We start from the raw sequence: 20388 nt of genomic DNA, 5'->3' as shown, positions 1-20388 counted from the left end.
ATAACATGCGCGGACCGATCAGCTGACCCACGACGCACTTTGTTATTGTGTATAACGCAGCCTCTGTATGCAGACGTGTCCCGTTAGCTACATTTACTGACTGTTTTTTCTTCATATTGAGGTGTAAAACCTTTCCTGTCTCCGCACTGGACCGTGGTAGAGTGTCACAGGGGAGGTGCTCGCTCTCCTCCGAGGCTGGAGCGCTCACTCCAGGGTTTGATGTCCTGTTGTGGGCTGGAGCTGGGACAGGGATGAGGCGAGTCTGGGACAGAGCTAAGTTACTTGGTTTATGACTTTGTCACAGCCAAACTGCACAGAAGCGCACATTCAGAGCTGGACACGCACCGGGCACCTCTTCACTTCTGGAGAGACGTCACTCACTCGGCAACCCCTCCCACATGCAGCGGCCACACACATAGAGGAACAGCGCACCTGCAGCAGACACTCTACATTCACGCCTACAAAAGACTATTTTAAGGCTTGGAATGCATTATTTCTTTTTCCATTAATTGTAATGGGAAAAATCCATTCAGATTTCGAACAAATCGCTTCTCAAACGGCCTTCTGGAACGAATTGTGGTCGAGAACCGAGGTAAAACTGTACGAATAAAAGACAAAGGTTCAAGCACCTTTTGTTCTGATTGATTAAACATTTACCCCGGTTGCACTTTCTTTTTCAAATGAATTGTGAATGCATTTGCCCTGAATTGTTGACTTGACTTGTTTGTATCCTGAATTAATTTATAAAGGAATCCTGCTCATTATTTCACAGGAAGACAGAATTTTGGCTGACACCTACTGAATCCATTTCACTGTCACTGAATCTGAATCGAATCTTTGTTATAATGAAACATCACACACCAAAAACTTCAAATGAAAAGATACAGAAGCGAGCTGTGCTTCTTATTGACACTTTGGAAGACCGAATCTTCTGTGACAGTATCACAGGGTTAATCTTATGACAAAGAGTTAATGAGCAAGGTTGCACTCTAAATGTTGGTTGGTTGGCTGGAGGGAATTGGCGAGCAAAAGTAGGCCAAGCGAGTGTGAGGAGACTGGTAAATTTATCATGAACTGAGCAGTACAAAGCAGGAATCTGTTCTTTCATGTGGGTGAGAATTTTTCCAAGCAGCGTCCTCTTATTCTGCACAGAATGACAAAATGCATGTGTAATGCAGCAATTGTACTTGAACTGATAGTACAGGTAAAATGACTCTTATATTTTTTACGGAGATATACCACAGTAAATGTGTACTCTCGACTTACTTTTGGCTGTCACACTACTCCGAATGTTAAGCTAAACGTGGTGGATTGTGAAACTTGCAGAAAGAGTAGATGACAAAGATCAACTAGTCTTACAGCTTTGATAACTAATTTAAGTTACTTTTAAAGGAGTTTAAAATGTTTTGTTTATTTTGCTGTTGATGCAACATATGGTGCAGTATTCATAAAAAAAATCTGTTTGTATTCTCTCCTCCATAATTTTTACATTAATTTATGTTTATTTTCATTTCAGTTGTTTACAATTAAAAATACTATATTTGGGCCCAGAGTTATAAAAATAGAATTCCAAAAAATAAGACATAAACAAACATAACAGAATTTGGGAGAAAATAAAACATATTTTTCGGCCCTAAACTGGTTTGCATTAAAAAAGAAAAAGCATTTCTAATGCAATTACATAAGAACATTCCTATTAATTTTAATGACCTGAATTATCGACATTACGATGAACAAAACTATCTATGATGTGCGCAAAAAACAGAAGACCTCTCACTCCCCTGAGCATCACATAGACTTGTGTCTGGTGGTTCCCATGTCAATTGAGTTGGAGACCCTCGATGGTACAAGGGTGTGGACCAACTAATATCTAGTGTGAGGGCAGGATTATGAGACTATGTTGAGGCGATACCGACTGGAGTGCCAGACTCCACAGAATAAAACTGGCATGAGTAGTTTAGATCATAATGAAGTGAAACCGCTTTAGTGTTGGTGGACTTTGACCAGGTTCTGAATACCATCATTTCCGGACTATAATCCACTGTTTCTTTCTCGCCGTCTGAACCCTGCGAGTTAAATAACAAGACGGCTAATACAGTATATGGTCTGTTAAGGGCAAACACGTTCTGTCACACCACACCAATGGAATCACAGGTGTTTCATTGGTGCTGAAGCACTGTTTTCATCCACTGTGTCTGAAGCTCTGCTTCGTTTTTCCTCTCAGTGGGTGCGTCTTTTATTTTGGTGCTACCGCAATTTTCTGCTGAAACATACATTTTCCCATTTTTCCGTCATTTGATATTTCTTCTGTTCTGTTCCGCACACTCAAACTTGTTGCAAACTTATTGTGACAAATTCAAAGGTTCCGTCGGTCAACCATTACGTTATCATTCCGATCAAAACTGGATTTCAATATTAATATAATCAAAGTGAATTGGGAAAAACAATCAAAACATCGAAATTTTAAATGCTTTTGTACATCGAAGCAAATGTTTTTTTTGCCCACATATACCCAGTAGTATAGTGATTGTAGAATTCAGTACCATGACTTGAAGGTTTGCTCTGTGTGGTTTATACACACCTTGCACTGATGCCACCAATGACATCACCAGGGTGATAAAAACAGCAAGTGGCTACCACTTCCTCCTGCTGTCTGTGGGCCACACGATGCATGACAAACCAAACTTACTTTACATATCTGAAAGAGTACCTAAATAAATTTAGTGAAACCATTAAACTTATTTTAATGTAACAATACTTGTTTGTGTTGATTTTTTGTATAGTAAAGGTACAAAACCTGGGAGAGTTTGGAACACGTAATACAGAATAAAGGTGGAATTAAACACTTCAAATAGGAGACAAATGGAGTGACTCTGACCCACTCTGTCACACCTGGCATCGTGAAACACTCTGAAGTCAACTCAAACGTTTCTGGAGACTTTGTGAATAATTCTACACACAAAAATTCCAGATGCCAAAAACTGATCAGAACCTTGGGAGAAAGTGGGTGTGGGCCTTCCTCTTTGAGTGGACAGCCTCGTCTTTGTACATATGAAAGTGGTCCCAAGTTATTTCAGCAGTGTAAGTCAATAAATCTGTCTTCTCAATAGGAACTCATGTAGCTGGCCTCTGCACTGCATGCTGGGCTCCATCACGAACCCGCCTCCTTAGAGGGACTCACTTAAGCTTCTATTTAGTTGTAGACTACAAGAAGAGGCTAAATCTACAAGTGTTAAGTGATCTTAAATGAGCATTTTCGTCTTAGGCCTTGTCTGTGAAACCAGTCCTCAATAGTCTAAATAAATCAATAGGCAAAGGGCATTGCCTCCCTCTAGTGGCCACTTAACGGACTGCTGTTTCAAACCTTCCTCGTTCTTTCATTTCCTTTGTCAGTGAGTTCCACATTTTCACTGCCACTATTGCCGTGAACATTTGCCTCAGAGTTGTTCAGGCATATTCATAGTAGAGGTTCCCTCAGCATTGCTGACGGTCGAAGGGATGGGGGGGTTAGTCTGTCAGTGCTCAGACCATACGCCGCGGGGTCAGAGAGGTGATGGACTGGCCACACGTCTCCAGACCTAGACCCTACTGAGCATCTGTGGGGCATCCTCGACTGCAGTGTTTTTCAACTGCTGAACCAAATGATCCCGTTTGACCTCATTTCTCCAACAGAGGAGGACGACACGATGTGAATGAATCACGACCCATTAGAAGGTATTGATGATCTAACAAGGTGAGGAGACTACATGGATCGTGGACTTGTTTTACATTGGTTCTGCATGTTGAAGAGCTGCGTTCATACTGAAACCATTAATGTTTGAGTTTTCTATGTACAGTATTTTCATTTCTACCTTTATTGTCCTCCCTTTCTTTTCAGACGCAGCAATTCTTGTTGTTCACTTTTAACTTGACCTATCAGTGTTGGCATTTTTGATTCCATTCGTGCATTTCGGTGTCATTTCTCCAGACCTTCTCTGTTCTTTGTGACCAGCTGCGTGATGAGCCACATTATCCCGTTCAAATTCTTCATTTAGGGGTGTACTCACCTTTGTTCCCAGAGGTTTAGACATCAATGACTGTGTGTCGAGTTATTTTGAGGGGACAGTAAATTTGCCCTGTTATACAAGCTGCACACTGACTGGTACCAAAGTGTCATTTCTTCAGTGTTGTGCCATTTATGGAGATATTCCTCAATATAGCCACAAGAAGAATCGGAATATCTTGAAGACAAAAGATATTGGAAATGTTGTCCTACCACTGAGACTGCGAGGGCGTGCTTCGGCGAGGTCTGAAATAGCCCCTGTGGTTACTGTCTTCCTCATACGTGAGGCTGAAGCACTAGGTCCAGCAGGTTTCGTCAAGGCGTCATCACTGTTGGCCCGCTTCAGCTTCAGACACATAGTATTTATTTGTTTATTTATTCTTGATAGGAACAGGTGAATGTAAAACAGGTTAATAAAATGAAAAAAATAATGTGCCTCACCTTGCTATGCCGCTGGTCCGACGACAGCGTGTGCGAAGATCTCGAGGTCTTCATGGCTGAGGAAGGATTGGATGAGGAACCTGGGCCTCCTGAGGACTGCTTTACACGTTCTGGCTGTCCTGGCTTGGGCAGGCCCGCCTTCATGGAGCCGGTTTTGATCATGCTGAAATTGCAAACGTTGAACATCAATTTACATATTCAGTGATATGGAGTAAAATCATGAAACAATCAGTAATAAACTTATCATGACCCATGTATTTTATTTATAATGTATTGGTAAGACACAGTTTTGGAGGCAATTTCTCAATTCTCTAATGACGGTAAATGGCTCAGTCCACCTGCTCCTTCAGTCAGTGAGTGAAGTGCAGGGACGTCTAAAAAGCTGGGGTCAAAAAAGGTTTTGGAGTTGGATCTTGGACACTGAAAAGACGGTGAACATATTGGGATGCTCTTCTAACCATGTAATTCAACACCTGTAATTCAACAGTGTCTTGGTTGCAGACTAATAAAAATCAGGTCATGGAGTGGTCTGCACAATCCCTGGATCTCAGTCCCATAAACAAAATATATATATATTTTGTTGTGGGGGTCGACTATGCAAGACATTTTTTTTCCTCATTCATCATGCCAACATCTTGGACAGCTCACTGATAGACCACCATCACGGAGACAGTAAAAAGAGGGGTCAATAAAATAATTTGAGGAGAAGCTCATGATAGAAAACAGTGACTTGGACAGACTTGGAGGCGTGCTCCACGTGGAACTGTATCAGACTTATTGGATTGCCTGAAGGGACAGAAGGACCTCACACGACTGATTTCATCAGTTTGTCAAGAATAAACTCGAGGGAGTCAAATCTCCAGGTCCAAGCTCTTCTACTACACCTTGGCCACTGTTCTGAACTCTTCTTTTTTCTTCAGCTTGCAATAACTGTCTGTTCCTGACAATCGATTAAGGCACCGTATATGCTGTTTTGTTGCACAGTTTCAGTCATATATTGAACAAGCAAAGGGTGCACATCTGTGCCTCCACAGGGTGTTATAGAATACATCATCCCACAGGTCACGTGTGAGTAGATTTCCATGCACTGTTGGAGGGTCAATTATTCGTCAAATAATGTCTTCACAATACCTCAAATTCAAACAAAATCACGGGTAACTTTGAGCACCATGGAAAATAAGAATTGTTTCAGAGCAGATGAATCTCTATATACATCTGAGGTCAACCCCACAATATCTGAATTACATGACGCTTGTGAGCAACTAACTCTTCCGACTTTAGACCCAAACTTGCCTCAAAAATATGAGTCCCCAATTACAATTACTGAACTTAAAATGGTACAAGCCACACAGTCTGGCAAGAGTCCAGGTCCAGTTCAGGTCTTCATGCCCACGAGCATGAAAACAAGCAGTTTCCAGATGAACCCAAATCAAATGAAATTTAAATAAAATTGTTGAAATTAGACTGAAAAGATAATTACAAAATTATTCAAATTAATAAGTGACCAAGTAAAACCACAGGTATAAAAGTAATCGAGTAAAAATACAGAAAGTACAGAGTAGTGATTTAAAAAAGTGCTTGTAAAAATTACTCAAAGTACAGAATATTTTTATTCAAGTACTGTTTTACTCAGTTACTATTTTACTCAAAGTGCAGAAAGTAATTGAGTAAAAAAGTACTCGAGTAAAAATACTCAAAGTGCAGAAAGTAATTGAGTAAAAAAGTGCTCGATTAAAAATACTCAAAGTGCAGAAAGTAATCGAGTAAAAAAGTACTGAGTAAAAACACTCAAAGTGCAGAAAGTAATCAAGTAAAGAAGTGCTCGAGTAAAAATACTAGGAGTGCAGAAGGTAATCGAGTAAAAAAGTACTCGAGTAAAAATACTAAAACTGCAGAAAGTAATCTAGTAAAAAAACCACACGAGTAAAAATACACAAAGTACAGAAAGTAATTGAGTAAAAAAGTACTCGAGTAAAAATACTCAAAGTGCAGAAAGTAATTGAGTAAAAAAGTACTCGAGCAAAAATACTCAAAGTGCAGAAAGTAATTGAGTAAAAAAGTACTCGATTAAAAATACTCGAAGTGCAGAAAGTAATCGAGTAAAAAAGTACTGAGTAAAAACACTCAAAGTGCAGAAAATAATCGAGTAAAAAAGTACACAAGGAAAAATACTCAAAGTGCAGAAAGTAATCAAGTAAAGAAGTGCTCGAGTAAAAATGCTAGGAGTGCAGAAGGTAATCGAGTAAAAAAGTACTCGAGTAAAAATACTAAAACTGCAGAAAGTAATCTAGTAAAAAAACCACACGAGTAAAAATACACAAAGTACAGAAAGTAATCATGACATAGCTATGGTCACATGACACCGCTCCAGTCACATTATATATATATATATATATATATATATATATATATATATATATATATACATATATATGTGTGTGTGTGTGTGTGTATTTTATGTCACTCCCCATGTATAGTAAAACTTTAAAACTGACATTGCCTCTTTTTGTCTCTCTCTGCATTTTTGTCCTGTGCATTGTTTTTTATTCATTATGATGCAACAGAAAAATAACTTTCTCGTTTTGAATATTTTCCTGTTTGTTTTTTACCTTGGCTATTTTAGGAGTATTTCTTGTCCCTTAAAATCAGAATTGAAAGCAGATTGTGAAATGTTTGAGACACATCGAGAATCTTTAAATGGAATGTGGTTTAAATTAAATGAAATACAACAAACCATGTGATCACGTGTTCACTTGATTTTTATTGTAACTTTTCTCTCGAGGGCCCCTTTCACAATATAACACAATATATAACCCGGCCAATGTTGTAAGGTGTCAATGCACCGAGTGTTTGAGTGCAGCTCAAGCAACACACACAAGAGCAATGAAGACCAGTTGCTCACAACATTGCAGTGAGGATCAGGAAGTAGTGCACATGACTGCATCACTTTGCAAGTGCAGATGCCTCTGTCAAGTCACAGACATCTCTACAGAGAAGGAAGAAGATATAATCATGTGCCCGTTGTGTTCTCAACTCTCAAAAAACGTATTACAGGAAGAATTGAGCAATAACAAATGTCTAATCTGAATCTGAATATTTCACTTCCAAGAATACGAGGCTATATTGAGTTGGTTTTATTGTTCCCCTTTAATGTTGTTTAACGTTGTCATTTTCACTTTCATATATTTTACTGAAACTACACAAAAGTTTCAGCAGTTTCAGTAAAATATTTGCACTCCTTTCAAGTTGTACTGAAGCAGCTTCGAGCAAACAAGTTCATACAGTAGTTCAATGTGAAGGGAGGGGTGACTGGGCTTTTATATCCTTCCATACTGTGTGAGAGCCACAACGTGTGGTATGCCAGGGCTGTAGAACATGTGGGCAGAGGAAGAAAACCCAGCCAGGCTTTTGAGGGTGGTTAGCGGGCATCTGCTGTATGGCCACACCCAGACTCAACCACAAAATCTGAGCAGCCACAGTTTAAAAACTCTCTTCACTCACTAGCACAGGACACTGCACACATTCAGAGCATTAATATATTGTCCGAGATGACTGAGTATAATATGGCTCTAACAGAAATGCAGTAAAAGACAATTTCATGATATCATCCGATGGTGACTGGAATTCTTTTCTGGTATATTACAAGTATCAAGTCTCTTTAGCATTTGAACGTATTGAAGGCAACTGATGTTGCATTTGTCCTATTGTACTAAATATAAAAATTAAAATGAAAAAACACTATTACACCATACAATTATGTAATGGCAAAAAAAAATCCCATCAACAAAGCAAGTAAGGAAACAACATTACATCATAAAGTCACATGAAAGAAGGCGCACTCATCTCAGTGAGCAGACTGAGACGCTCTGAAAAAATGAGGAAAAGCACAGTGGTTTTTGGTTAACATAGAAAACAGGCCCATCAGTACCCAGACTTTACTAGCTTGTGAGCAAATGACCAAGTCGCAGTGATCTACCTACCAAAAAATGCAAAACAATTATTTACTTGATAAATTACTATTTACAATATTTATCTTCTATTGCTCTGTTTGTTATTTTATGTCTCGCAATAGCAGATTCAATAAAAGAGGCTTCAATTTGGTGGCAGAGACAATAGAGTAAAGAGGCAGCTTCAAACAGCTGAAAAAGACTTGAAAACGTCAGACAAATTAAATGTAAGGAAACCTAAGGAGGGGTATATGACTTCTGACATTTCTTCACATAACTCTTTCAAAACAGGAGGTTGCAGGGTTGCAGTTGCTAGACTGCATGCATCCATATGACACAACGCAAATCTGCTTTTCTTTTCAGTAGTACACCAGCAGCGTTGTAGTCTACGTCGCAGAAAGGTCAGTGAATTCCATGTACCAGCTTTAAAATGTGTGAGGACACGTGACATCACTCTGACAAGGTTTGAACTCCAGCATCAAAACTGGTGACGAAAACTAACTCAGAATGCGCATCACGCCGCCAATATAACTAGACTTGATACATCAAACCACATCAAAACCATTAAAGTGCTCAAATGTGCTGTTTTCACCCCGGTCAACTTTCCATTCCACTGCCGCTGATCTGTGGAGGCGGCGCTGAGGGAATACTGGAGAGTTGGCCGGTGTTGTATTCAAGGACAAAAACAGCACATTTGAGTGATTTAATGTGAGTAAAATGCCTGCAATTTCAGAGGTCTAATGTGACAAGGCTCGAGCTGGACGACTGCTTGTTTGCCTGCACAGGACTGACAACACTACTGTGAATACTGCATGCATCAAGAGTCAATTCAAGAGTCAATTTTGGTTTCAGAATTGCCATGAAAAGAATGCTGTCCAGTGCACATGTGTCATTAACGGACGGAAAAGGCAGCATTGGCAGCGCAACACATGAAAAAAGCCCAGTGGTTGGGGTTAGGTAAAACATGGGATGGTGCACCATTCATTCAACATAAGGGGTTCCAGTATAAATAGCAACTAACTAACATGCAGAGTGATTCATTGGGTTAGCGTTAGGATTTCTTCATACGTAACCATGTCAAGAATGATCAAATCGGACTCACCAAACGGCCACGTCTCACATCAAATGTTTTTCTGTTGTCCTTTTGACAGAATGGTAGCTACATTCACCGAGGTTTTGGTATTTTTTTAATCTTTGAAGAGGTATATGAAAACATGCGTCTGGATTAAAATGATTTAATGGTTCAGTTTCCTCATGAACACAGGTCACATCATTTTGATTACAAATTCATAGTCGATCCATGAGATCGGTGCGATCTAGAGCCTCCTGTTTACACTATTCTTAAACAGTTAATTCACATAACTGGGTTAAAATAAAGCAGTGTTTATTGGGCTTAAGTAAATTGAGTTTTACGGAAAGGATCTTATTATTTGACAGTGTGTCATTGAACTTCTTTAAAATCGCTCCACATTCCACGAGGTAGTGTCTCATTTAGACTGTAAAAGCCTCAACAAAAGCATAAGATTCTCCCATTGAAGGATTATAAGAATATCATCAATACTGAAGGAGAATCCAGATAAAGAGTTGGATTGATATTGTTAATAATTATAGAGGCAATAATGATTCAGATACTGGGGAATACAGCTCACTGGATCAATGTGACAAGGAAAAAAACACTATATCTTAACAACACAAACAACTGACACAAGGTTTTAGAGATCATTAATAGTGAAGGAACATGTCTGCATGAGAGGCATCTCCTAAGGGACTTTGTGACAACAGTACCACAGAAACACTGACCGGAAACAGCCATGCACTGAGGGATATTCATTCTTTCCTAAGTCTTGGAGAAAAAAATATTCAACTGAGAGAGAAAAAGTGATGAACAGTAGCACAAAAACTGCAGATGTGCATTCACAGTAGCGTATAACACTCTGCTTTAACAGTGTTCTGTCAATGAAGGCCTGTCTCAAGACACCATGAGATTAGACGACAATAAAATGAACCATTGAAGCAGTTTAATTCAGACATGTTTTTAACAGCCTGCTGCTGAAGAGCCAGCGCTCTCACTTCCATGATCCTCCAAAGCTACGTCTTTACTACGTCTTTTTTTTATTTTAATTTTAATTTCCTATCTCATTGTAGCATTGTTTTTTCTTTTTTCTTTTTTTACTTGCTCTTATGTTTCCACCTGTCATGCTGCTGGAAATGGGAATTTCTCTTCAGAGATCAATAAAGTATCTATCTATCTATCTATCTATCTATCTATCTATCTTTAAATCGTAGCGTTGAAGCCTTTTAACTGGCTTCCCCACAAAGCACTTTCCTGTTTCCATGGCGTCAATCTCATGTTCAGATGAGTTTCTCTCTTTTAGCAGGAGGCATGTGTGAGCACACCTCCTTCTAAATAAACAAAAACAACAAACACTGTGTGTCCTCCAGCGTCAGCGGTCCCACGGAGAACACATCATTATGCCATGGGAAAGTTGTCTTTGCAAACAAAATGAAGCCAAAATGCTGCGTTTAGCGAGCAAAGTGCAGAATCATCTGACTGAAATGACATTCGCCACTTCAGTGGGAATTGTTCGTGATCTTGGTGGCACAAACCTGCAGCTTCCCAAAAGTTAAGAGCGAGGATCAAAGCCTATCACATTACATGGAATCCGATCAGAGGTTAGTAACACATGGGATCACTGACACATGATAGGCACCAACACCATCCAGCTACCTCCACTGAAAACAGTGTAAAAAACCAATTTGGAACAATGGAAAAATCCAGCAATATGATTATGGAGGGTAATGTCTTAGAATCGTGTGTTCATAATAACCATATAGCATGCTTTTTTTTATTATTTAATGGGCCTCAAATCACCTCACCTTTCCCCAGTTTCCTGTGACAAACCACTCACTTTTTGATCGCAGCTCGTAGTGTGACTCATCTCTCTGCACCCTCGTGCTCTGCTATGCCTACAGTCTGCACACGTCGCCATAGGAATCTTTGTTTTGATAAACAGTTTGTTTTTGTACCCGCAGAGAGAATGTTCAGCAGTTGTACTTGTTCTGAATGCACTTTGTTGTAGTAATCCTATTGGTAAATACAACAACATACACACGTGACACACTTAGTGTTTTTATGAGAGATGTTCATGTTAGAATCGGCCAGTCAGTATGAAGCCTGTACTTCAGTTTGACAACACAGTGTTTCGCTCAGAATATCATTTCATTTCCTTACATCCAGTACACAGTGGAAGCGTCAGTGCTACATGAATATTTTCATGATTTGGTGATGGTTTACTATTTGAAGCATGAATACTAATACTGTTTGAAATGAATTGATTTTTGTGAGCTACACACACAGACATTGCCATAAATACAATAGCACTACTAACTGATATAGTTCTGTTGGCCTTAGTTCCCCTACATTGGGTTACGGTGCACGTCTACTTTGTAGTAGTCTCGATATTCTCAGTTGAACCTCACAAATTTCAGCTGTGACGCCTCATGAAAATGTTACTGGTTTCAACCTATTAAGTATTCAAACTGTGAAGTTACATAATTCTGTTTTGTGCATCAAAAACCACACTCCCTTGAGGACACCACTTCCTGTTTTGATGGTGTTAAAGTTGCATAAGCTTTTGCTCCTTCCTGGTTTCATGGATCACATGGAACCATTCAAATCCATTAAGCATGGGAAAGAACAGACAACCACTGAAGACCAAACATTTTCCATATAAAAAGCCTGGTAGCACTGAGTTTGCATCGGTACACAAATGCTTGGCATGAGAAGTATTTGCTGTGCACTGTGGGTGTGTTCACTTGTATAACCAGGGATGAAAAGGAAATTACAGACTTCTTTCATCTACCAAACAACTTAGCTATCCAAACAGCTCAAAATAATGTCACTTACAATCCGACTTGTCCTGCTAACCTGGATTTTTATGAAACATGTTTTACAGCGCTGACTCTTCTCTTATGATCCGAGGCTTCACTGAAGATATTGGAACTGAAATCGGGCCCAGATGACCTATTTACAAAAAACATTCCAACAGGCAGCCGACTTGAGATGATTGTCAAGAATGTGATGGGTTTTCTAGACTTCCGGAGCTACAAGTGAAAACAGATGAAGATAACACTCTCATCTTTTCTCCTGCTGTAAATAAAGTTTTTTTCAGGCAGATCCACAAAGCTCAAGGATATGAAGTTCATGAAGGGTAGATCTGACCTGGGCACATAGTCAGTACAGCAAAAAACACATCCATTCCCTAATCATTCCCTTATCTCAGACATTTAATGTCTGTGATAAAGTTAGTTATTACTGTGAGTTTCAGGCAGCACTGCTTTACAGCTAACAACAAGCCAAACCAAACTAGACCCGGCTTCTTTTTTTGGAGAGAAACCAGTCAGTCTTGTGTAGTCAGAATGCAGGAGTGTTACATTGAAGATGCTTCAGATGCCTCTGCGTCATATAGCGAAGATTCCAGCCCATTAAAGGGGCCCTAGGCAGCATAATCCTGTACTACGATGCCATAGTTCCACAAGTATTTCTCTGTCCTTCCTTGGTGAGCTTATCCAAAGGTCATTTGTGGTGTCGTGGTACACTGGCTCAATAATAGGAAATGTGAACATGAGCATGACCTTGACTTTTGACACGACTTGCCCCACAGGAAATAACATGAGCGGCATGACTCAAGTTAAATGGGGCTTCAATGGAGTGGTTTAGTCGGATCAGACACTGTCATACTTAACTTCATAAAATGCTGTTGTTCTTAGCTGCACAAGCTACTGTTTGATGGAGATCGGGTGTCAGCAGAGCACAGCGAGGATCACGTACATAGGTGCTCTGGTGCTTGATGCTTTAGCTTTTATTTGGCTGATAAACACTTGATTCTCATTGACAGGTGCAGTAAAATAAATATATCATTACCGCTGGACTGTTACCATTTTCTCTGACATGCTGCAACTCCGGATTACCGGATAATTCATTGGTCATTTATATGTTTGGTGTTTGTATTTGACTGACACAATCTGGTTTATTGATGTTTTTCTGCCGTATGCACAACCATCAGTAAGTTTCTGGCCACTGTTTCCGTTATTTTCTTGCTGTTGAATGTTGATGAATATAAAGGTAAGACATTCTCCCACTTCTATATGGGATGTGAGAGCTGTCAATGTTCTAATGCTACATGAGACGCACTCTAGAATGAGATCCATCATGGTGAAACCACTTAGATGGTCTAAGGAAAGCAGGGAGGCCTGGGAGGTAGAAAGCATCAAGCCTGCACCCTCCCCCTCCCAGATGGGTGGACAACCACCCTGCCCACGTAATGTAGTAAAACCAGAGGAAGAGGCGGAGTGATACAGTGTTTGATTGACTGGGGGGAACATAGAGGCGAGTTACGTTGTGAATGTTCATGTGAACCTCCTGAGATGCCATGAGGGCTACCAGAAGACGCCAAGAGGATTCAAGGCCCAGACTCCAAAACCTGTCCACCTCACTACCTTCACACCAGTCTACAATCAGGACACAAGAGCCACACCCTTTCTTCACTCTTGATTCTTTGAATCAAGAATAAGAGATCAATTATCAAGTGATCAGATCATATGATGGTCTCATGGCACTGGTGAGGAATCCCTGCCAAATCTGTCCTTACCTTAAGGGATGTTGTGAATGATGTGAACCTGTGAGTCAGCGTGTGACTTTTACACAAGAAGTGGAATAACTCCACGTCCACTGTCTCAGCAAAGATGCTTATGACAGTGCTAGAACTTTGTAAACAGTGTTTTCTCCCTTTCATCAGAATTCAAACATATTATTTAACAAAAAAAGAAAATACTCTATAGTCTTAGTTTGCTGGCTGCACCTTTGTGCAAATCCTTCCTATTATTATATTACTATAGATCACATATTGTTGATATCACAGACAAAACCATTTGCTTATTAAGCTATTTTTGCTTCACTGCATGACTACTGAACTGTTTGTATTGTATCTGTAACAAATGTTTGAATGGTGAAAAGGAAGATTTTCCATGGAGAAGTTCATATCATACAAAACTCTTGTGGTCCAATGCCAGGAGTCTGAAAAACCATCTTAACAAAAAAGTATTTGACATCCACCAGTTCAAATAGCGAGTGTATTTGAACATCACCACGTCACTCTCACAGTATGCCGAGCAGAACCATTGAACCTCGTGAGTCAGCCGAAGAAAACAGCGCTCCGGCATCAACGCTGACACATTTATCGCACTCACACGTGGCACAGCGTAAGCACGTAAATACAGACATTTGCCACACAAACCGGAAGCTATGAAAATATTATGTTTGTTTTTCAGGACAACAAAATATTATAACACCTCAGATAGCGGATGTTTATGTTCTTGATCTCGGGAAACATGTCTGCATTTTATGGCGACGGTCATCGGTCAGTGTCGTCCACCACCAAACCTGGCGACTATAATATTGTCATCACAAAAATCATCACACACAACCAAAAAAACATCGCACAGCGCTAAGCGCAGTCTAAAGCAGCACCAGCGGACTATATACGTGGCGAGTATTTTGGTCGCTCACCTGAGTGTATGGCTGGTCCGTATGATGATGCTGCCGTCGACTCACGCACGGGACTCTGTCACCGTCCTGCGCTCGAGCCGGTAGGTGGAGCGCGTGGGGCGTGTTTGGCGCAGTACTGGCGAAGAGAATTGTGGGTACTGTAGTGTTTTTGTTTATTAGCAGTGCGTCGCTAACAAAAAAAAAAGAGAAGAGTGAAACGTTTTTTTGTCGACATCAATTTCTTTTTAACATTATCTTTCATAGTGATGCGACTTACTCAAAAGCAAAAAGTGCGATTTACTAAAATTGAAAGAATGGCGAAAGTGCCGATACGAAATGTCGAAATGTAATTTATTTTGAAAAAAATAAGCAAACAGCCTCAGAAGTGCAGCGTGATCCATGCATCCTTACCAATTTAAAACATTATCAATCACTTAAACTAAATTATTATTTTTAATTATCGCGCTGTTTTTACATCGAATCAGCAACAGCAGATGTCAGACTGCATTTACTCAGAACACTGTCATTGGGAAACATGGCGGCTTCCTCGGGCGTTTCAAGCACCCATGGCTCCGATGCTGGTTCAAATGTGGACTACCAGCCGATCCAGTACAGTATGATTCTGGAGCATCTGATCGGGGACAAGAGACCCGTGAAGGACCTGAACCCCGCCGTGATGGGGGGGTTGCCAGTCCCTGCTAAGAGTGACGAGCAGAAGATGATCGAGAGGGGAATGGAGAGCTGTACCTTCAAGGCTGTACTGGCCTGTGTCGGAGGTACCTACATCGTACTCGCATGCACTTATATTTACTGCGGATTATGCGTTCTGTTCGGTGGAGTTGTTTGCAGACGAGGTAGGGCTTTGTGGGATTGCTTGTGTTCTTGTACAAGAACGTCGTGCCTCTGTCAACATTCACCTTGATGCTCACTCATTCACTGTGATCCCATCATGTTGGAAACCGTCCCTTCTGTCGTGGTGTTTTCAGGTGAAAGTATTGATTTCGCGAAACGATATCATCTTTATTGCAGCTTGTTTCCTGTTTCTACGATAGGTAGTGCAAAGAAAAGCCCCTGGTGTGACACCAGCCAAATGGTTCTACAGTGATACGCAGCGATCTTCAGCAAGGCTTTTCACAGCTGTAGTATTGTAGAATTTCTCCTGGATAAGATAATAATAAGAACTTCAAAGTAGTACGGAGTAATTGCTCCATGCAACACCAAATATATTCCCAATATTCCTTCAGTAATTGGACTGTTTTGTCTGTGAAACTGTTACCTATCTGCCAGAAGATCAAACGTTGCTTTCAATGGATCAATGGTTTTGATCGATTGTCATACACACGGCGTGGATTGAAAGTCCCTCTTTTGACGCGCTCTTCATGCTTCCACAGGCTTTGTCCTGGGAGGAGCATTTGGTGTGTTCACTGCTGGTATAGACACCAATGTAGGCTTCGACCCCAAAGATCCTTTAAAAACGCCCACAGCTCGAGAGGTCCTCAAAGACATGGGCCAGAGGGGGATGTCCTACGCAAAGAACTTTGCCATCGTCGGAGCCATGTTTTCCTGCACGGAGTGTATCATTGAATCGGTAAGTACACAAAGTTTGGTTCAAGAGCTTGAGACCCAGTGTGAAGTGCTTTGCTTTGTCTTCATTGACTTTCTGGTGATGAGAGTCTCTTTTCGTATTGTTGTATTTTTTCAGAATGTGTTAACTTGGCCCCTCAGAAAGTGGCTTCATTCCCACCCATTCTAACAAAGCACTGCCACTATTGTCCTCAAGTTAAGCCGACCCGCAGTACCATCTGAAATACCCACAACTGTAGTTGCTAATGTCCGACTGCTGCAGTCTTCTGATACGTCCAGCGTCCCATTGCAGTCGGACCCTCACTAACTGAACAAGACCATTTGTTTAGTGAGATCTCATGACTACACTGTACCCCAGGTACATGGGCAATAATGTTTCCGAAGGGGCCCAGTTATATGTTGTGACCGTCAAACCCCAAGCAAGGAGGGTGAGAGAAAACTGAAAAATAAAGATCAAGTGATGACATCATGTGTGATTATGAAATTACACTTGGAAATGCACAGAAAATGGTGGTTTGTTGTGTTTTATTTACTTTAAACCACATTCCATCTAAAGATTCTTGATGCGTTTCGTACATTTCAAAATCTACTTTCATTACTGATGTATTTTAAGGGACAAGAAATACTCAACAAGAAAAGACCAACAATGAAGAAAGATAATTGAATGAGAAAGTTATGTTTCAGTTGCATCATAATGAACAAAAAATGCACTAGACAAAATAGCCACATTAATACAGTCAAAGGGCCGCATATATATATATATATATATATATATATATATATATATATATATATATATATATATATATATATATATATATATATATATATATTTATATATAAAGCCGTTCGATTCACAGCAATCTTTTGTGCTTTAGCGCCCTCTTGTGGTATTTTTACGAACAGACGGTATCTTATGAATTTGGCTTTCCGAGAAACATCTTTTTTGTTGTGTGTCTGCAGCACAGAGGCAAGTCTGACTGGAAGAATGCTGTGTACAGTGGCTGTGTTACAGGAGGAGCCATCGGATTTCGGGGTATGTCAACACACCAGCTCAATATAAATCTGTGCATGGCCATGTGCCAATGACTGTTTCTGAATCCCTCAGCTGGTCTCAAGGCTGGAGTGCTGGGATGTGGTGGCTTCGCTGCTTTTTCTGCTGCTATAGAGTATTATCTGCGGTGAAGAGTTCAAGAGACGGACCAGAGCGGATGATGAGCCCTGTGTGACTTGAGTCACTGATGCTTTTTAGGCCAACTTGTGGACCTGAACTCTTATTATGCCGTCACAAGTTCACTGTGTGGACCATGGAAGAGGATGACCACGTGGATACAAAAAATGGATCTGCAAAAAGATATGAACTTGTCATACCTCAGGAAATAAATACTTTTATTTAAATAATGACATGGGAGTGGATGTGAAGTACTTCGGCTCGCAACAGCTTTGGCCACCTGCTGTAAAGGTCAAGCCACTGAGATGAAACTCGGATAAAAGAAAACTTGCCTGTGTGGTGTAACCCTGGCACGATATGAAAGTGTAGAAACTCTTGTGCTGTTGTCGTTCATAACGTTTGAGTCATTGGGTTTGTATGTTGAAGAACAGTAATCAATAACAATTCAATACAATGCAGATTTTACATAACAATGCTGTCTGTGGTCCATTTTGATGCTGCACTTCCATAAGGTTTTAGTGCATGTAGAACTTTCTGTGTAAAGAATGAAGTTCTTAGTTGATGTGGCTGTCAAATTCCTGAATAGCTGTGAGGGTTTCAGCCTCACACATTTATCTTAATGGTATAGTTCCTCTAAATATCTTGAACTTCTGGCAAACATTTCCAATCACCATTTCCATGTGATCTCATGCATTTGTTGTCTAGTTTCCTCCACCTGTTTGGCACCAAGCTGACCATGGCTCTATGTGGAGGCTGGAAGTTTGACCTCACAACATGCAGTTCTTCCGCCTGATGGACCAACGACTCAGCTGCTCGAGGTGTGGTCTCCCTTAGCTGTTCCTGATGACGTCTTGCAGATAGTGTCTGTCCATCAAGTTTTGTCTTCCTGAAGACAAAGTCATCTGGAGAGTTGGAGCCCAGACGCGGCTCACTTCTCACACTATTCACACGATAAGAACTAGAACTCCAGCATCACCCTGGACCTTCAAGCCAGACCTTCAACACAATTCGGAGGAGAGTGGAAGACATCTGGGTGACCATCTCACCCACTCACAATTAAAATGGCATTTGCTAGTTTGAAATGGAAGACACATCACACACACACAGTTAAAGTGTTTTAGCAACTTTTATTTTACTTAAAAAAGAGGAAAGAAAGTTCACATTAACATTAAGCATCATTATAACAGCATTTGAATTTCTCCTCAAATTAAAATACATCTGTTTTTGTTTCTTCCCGTGTTCTATTAAAAATATCAAATTGTACTGGTCTAGCAGTGCTTACAGTATCTCATGATATGTCCGGAGGACCTGTGTGTCACTGGCCTGCTTCGAATGACAAGCTCAACATGCAATGCGGGCAACTACACAAATCATCCTAAAGATTATACTGGTGCTGTGAGACACTTGGAACAGGCTTGCAATGCAACAACGTGGGGAAAAAAAGCTCAACCTTCCATTCATGGCGTGTTTAGTTACAGTGCCCTTCTGAGTGATCCTCGGCTCGGCTCACCGACCAAGGCCATGGTGGATGAGGGACAGACGAGAACAACATCACGAACAGAAACAAAAAGCCTCTCTCTAATCACACACCACTGTACAGGCACAAATGATAGCAATCTTAAATAAATAGGGCTGACTTGTCCGAGACTGCGGAGAGAGACGGCTGTTCTCTCACGGTTGGTGGAAAAAGAGAGATCATCTGATCTGTATCAAGACGACCAACGTCACCAGCTTCCCTCAGATGAGGAGACACGTTCGCAGCAACCAACCGGCGAACCACATACCCTCCTCCTCTGCCGTCAAAATTATGGAGCACAAGATTTCTAGGGTCAATGTCATTTTTCTGGAATGCCTCAGATCGAGATAAAAACAAAGATGGAGATTCTTGGAGAACCTGATGACCTCAACTCTTCACGTACCCTGAGCTGATCTCTGTTGCCACAATGTCGCCCCATCGGTGGGTGCGTGTGGCAGCCGCGCTCCCCTCATGTAACAAAAATACAACATGAAAACCTTTTACTGGGAGCACACCCACGCATCCCCTCATACACTCTTCCCCCGGGTCAGTGGGGAAGGCAGTGGTGGGGGGGGGCTGTACATGTTGGAACAGAGCGGCGGGGTGAAGATGAATGGAGTCCCTCCCTTTGCCCTGAAAGCTTGGGTCAGGTCTTAGACATCAGAGGAGATGTAGAGAGTGTTGCGTTTGAGTTCAGCAAAGGAGATGGGAGGATGCTGCAGGTAGTAAAGCAACACCTGAACCTGAAGGGGACAAGGAGCACAGTGTCAAACACAAAACCTCATTATTGCATGACAGTGCTCTTCTAACATGAAAAATACTTGCGACCAAATCAGAGCAACAAGTTTGCTTGAACTCAGGAGAAGTGATGGGAGATGGAACTGATGCACCGCTCAGTGTGGCTGCCGATTCAACGTGCTTCACAGCTGGCTCGTAAAAATTCTACATTTCATAACCTTGCTTATGTGCTGTGTGGAGTCAAAATAAACAATGTTGTTACCTTACAGAGGACCTCTATTTTTATCCTTTATTTAAGAAAAATGCTCCATTTCAAGGAGCACAACATCCCAGAAGTAGGTTACTTGAGTTGAGATTGGAGCAACAGAAAAATACTTCTGACTGCTCAAGTCGACAGAGCTC

At 40.8% G+C, this 20388-nt stretch overlaps 3 protein-coding genes across 6 annotated transcripts in view; 1 reads left to right on the top strand and 2 right to left on the bottom strand.

The window, feature by feature from the left end:
• The window catches only part of specc1 (sperm antigen with calponin homology and coiled-coil domains 1), a 47506-nt gene extending 32444 nt beyond the window's left edge, over positions 1-15062 (bottom strand). Inside the window, exons 1-3 of the mRNA XM_053846430.1 lie at positions 14999-15062; positions 4484-4646; positions 4256-4388 (exon numbers count right to left, since the gene is read on the bottom strand). Coding sequence (XP_053702405.1) covers positions 4256-4388; positions 4484-4645 — 295 coding nt within the window. The 5' untranslated portion in view covers position 4646; positions 14999-15062. The remainder of the gene's footprint in view (positions 1-4255; positions 4389-4483; positions 4647-14998) is intronic.
• A 441-nt stretch (positions 15063-15503) lies between these two features.
• timm22 (translocase of inner mitochondrial membrane 22 homolog (yeast)) lies at positions 15504-18422 on the top strand. Its single transcript, XM_053846281.1, has 4 exons — positions 15504-15753; positions 16369-16565; positions 17525-17597; positions 17670-18422. Exons 1-4 carry the CDS (start codon positions 15513-15515, stop codon positions 17744-17746), a joined length of 588 nt encoding a protein of 195 aa, XP_053702256.1. The 5' UTR covers positions 15504-15512; the 3' UTR covers positions 17747-18422.
• A 422-nt stretch (positions 18423-18844) lies between these two features.
• abr (ABR activator of RhoGEF and GTPase) overlaps positions 18845-20388 on the bottom strand; it is a 73073-nt gene continuing 71529 nt past the window's right edge. For all 4 annotated transcript variants that reach the window (XM_053846276.1, XM_053846277.1, XM_053846279.1 and 1 more), the window contains one exon: positions 18845-19991. In XM_053846276.1, the coding sequence (XP_053702251.1) occupies positions 19902-19991 (90 nt within the window). In that variant the 3' untranslated portion in view covers positions 18845-19901. The remainder of the gene's footprint in view (positions 19992-20388) is intronic.

Source organism: Synchiropus splendidus, chromosome 17, assembly GCF_027744825.2.
Source record: "Synchiropus splendidus isolate RoL2022-P1 chromosome 17, RoL_Sspl_1.0, whole genome shotgun sequence".
Classification (NCBI taxonomy): domain Eukaryota; kingdom Metazoa; phylum Chordata; class Actinopteri; order Syngnathiformes; family Callionymidae; genus Synchiropus; species Synchiropus splendidus.
Note: the sequence above shows the minus strand (reverse complement) of the source record. Positions and strands in the feature narration are given on the sequence as shown.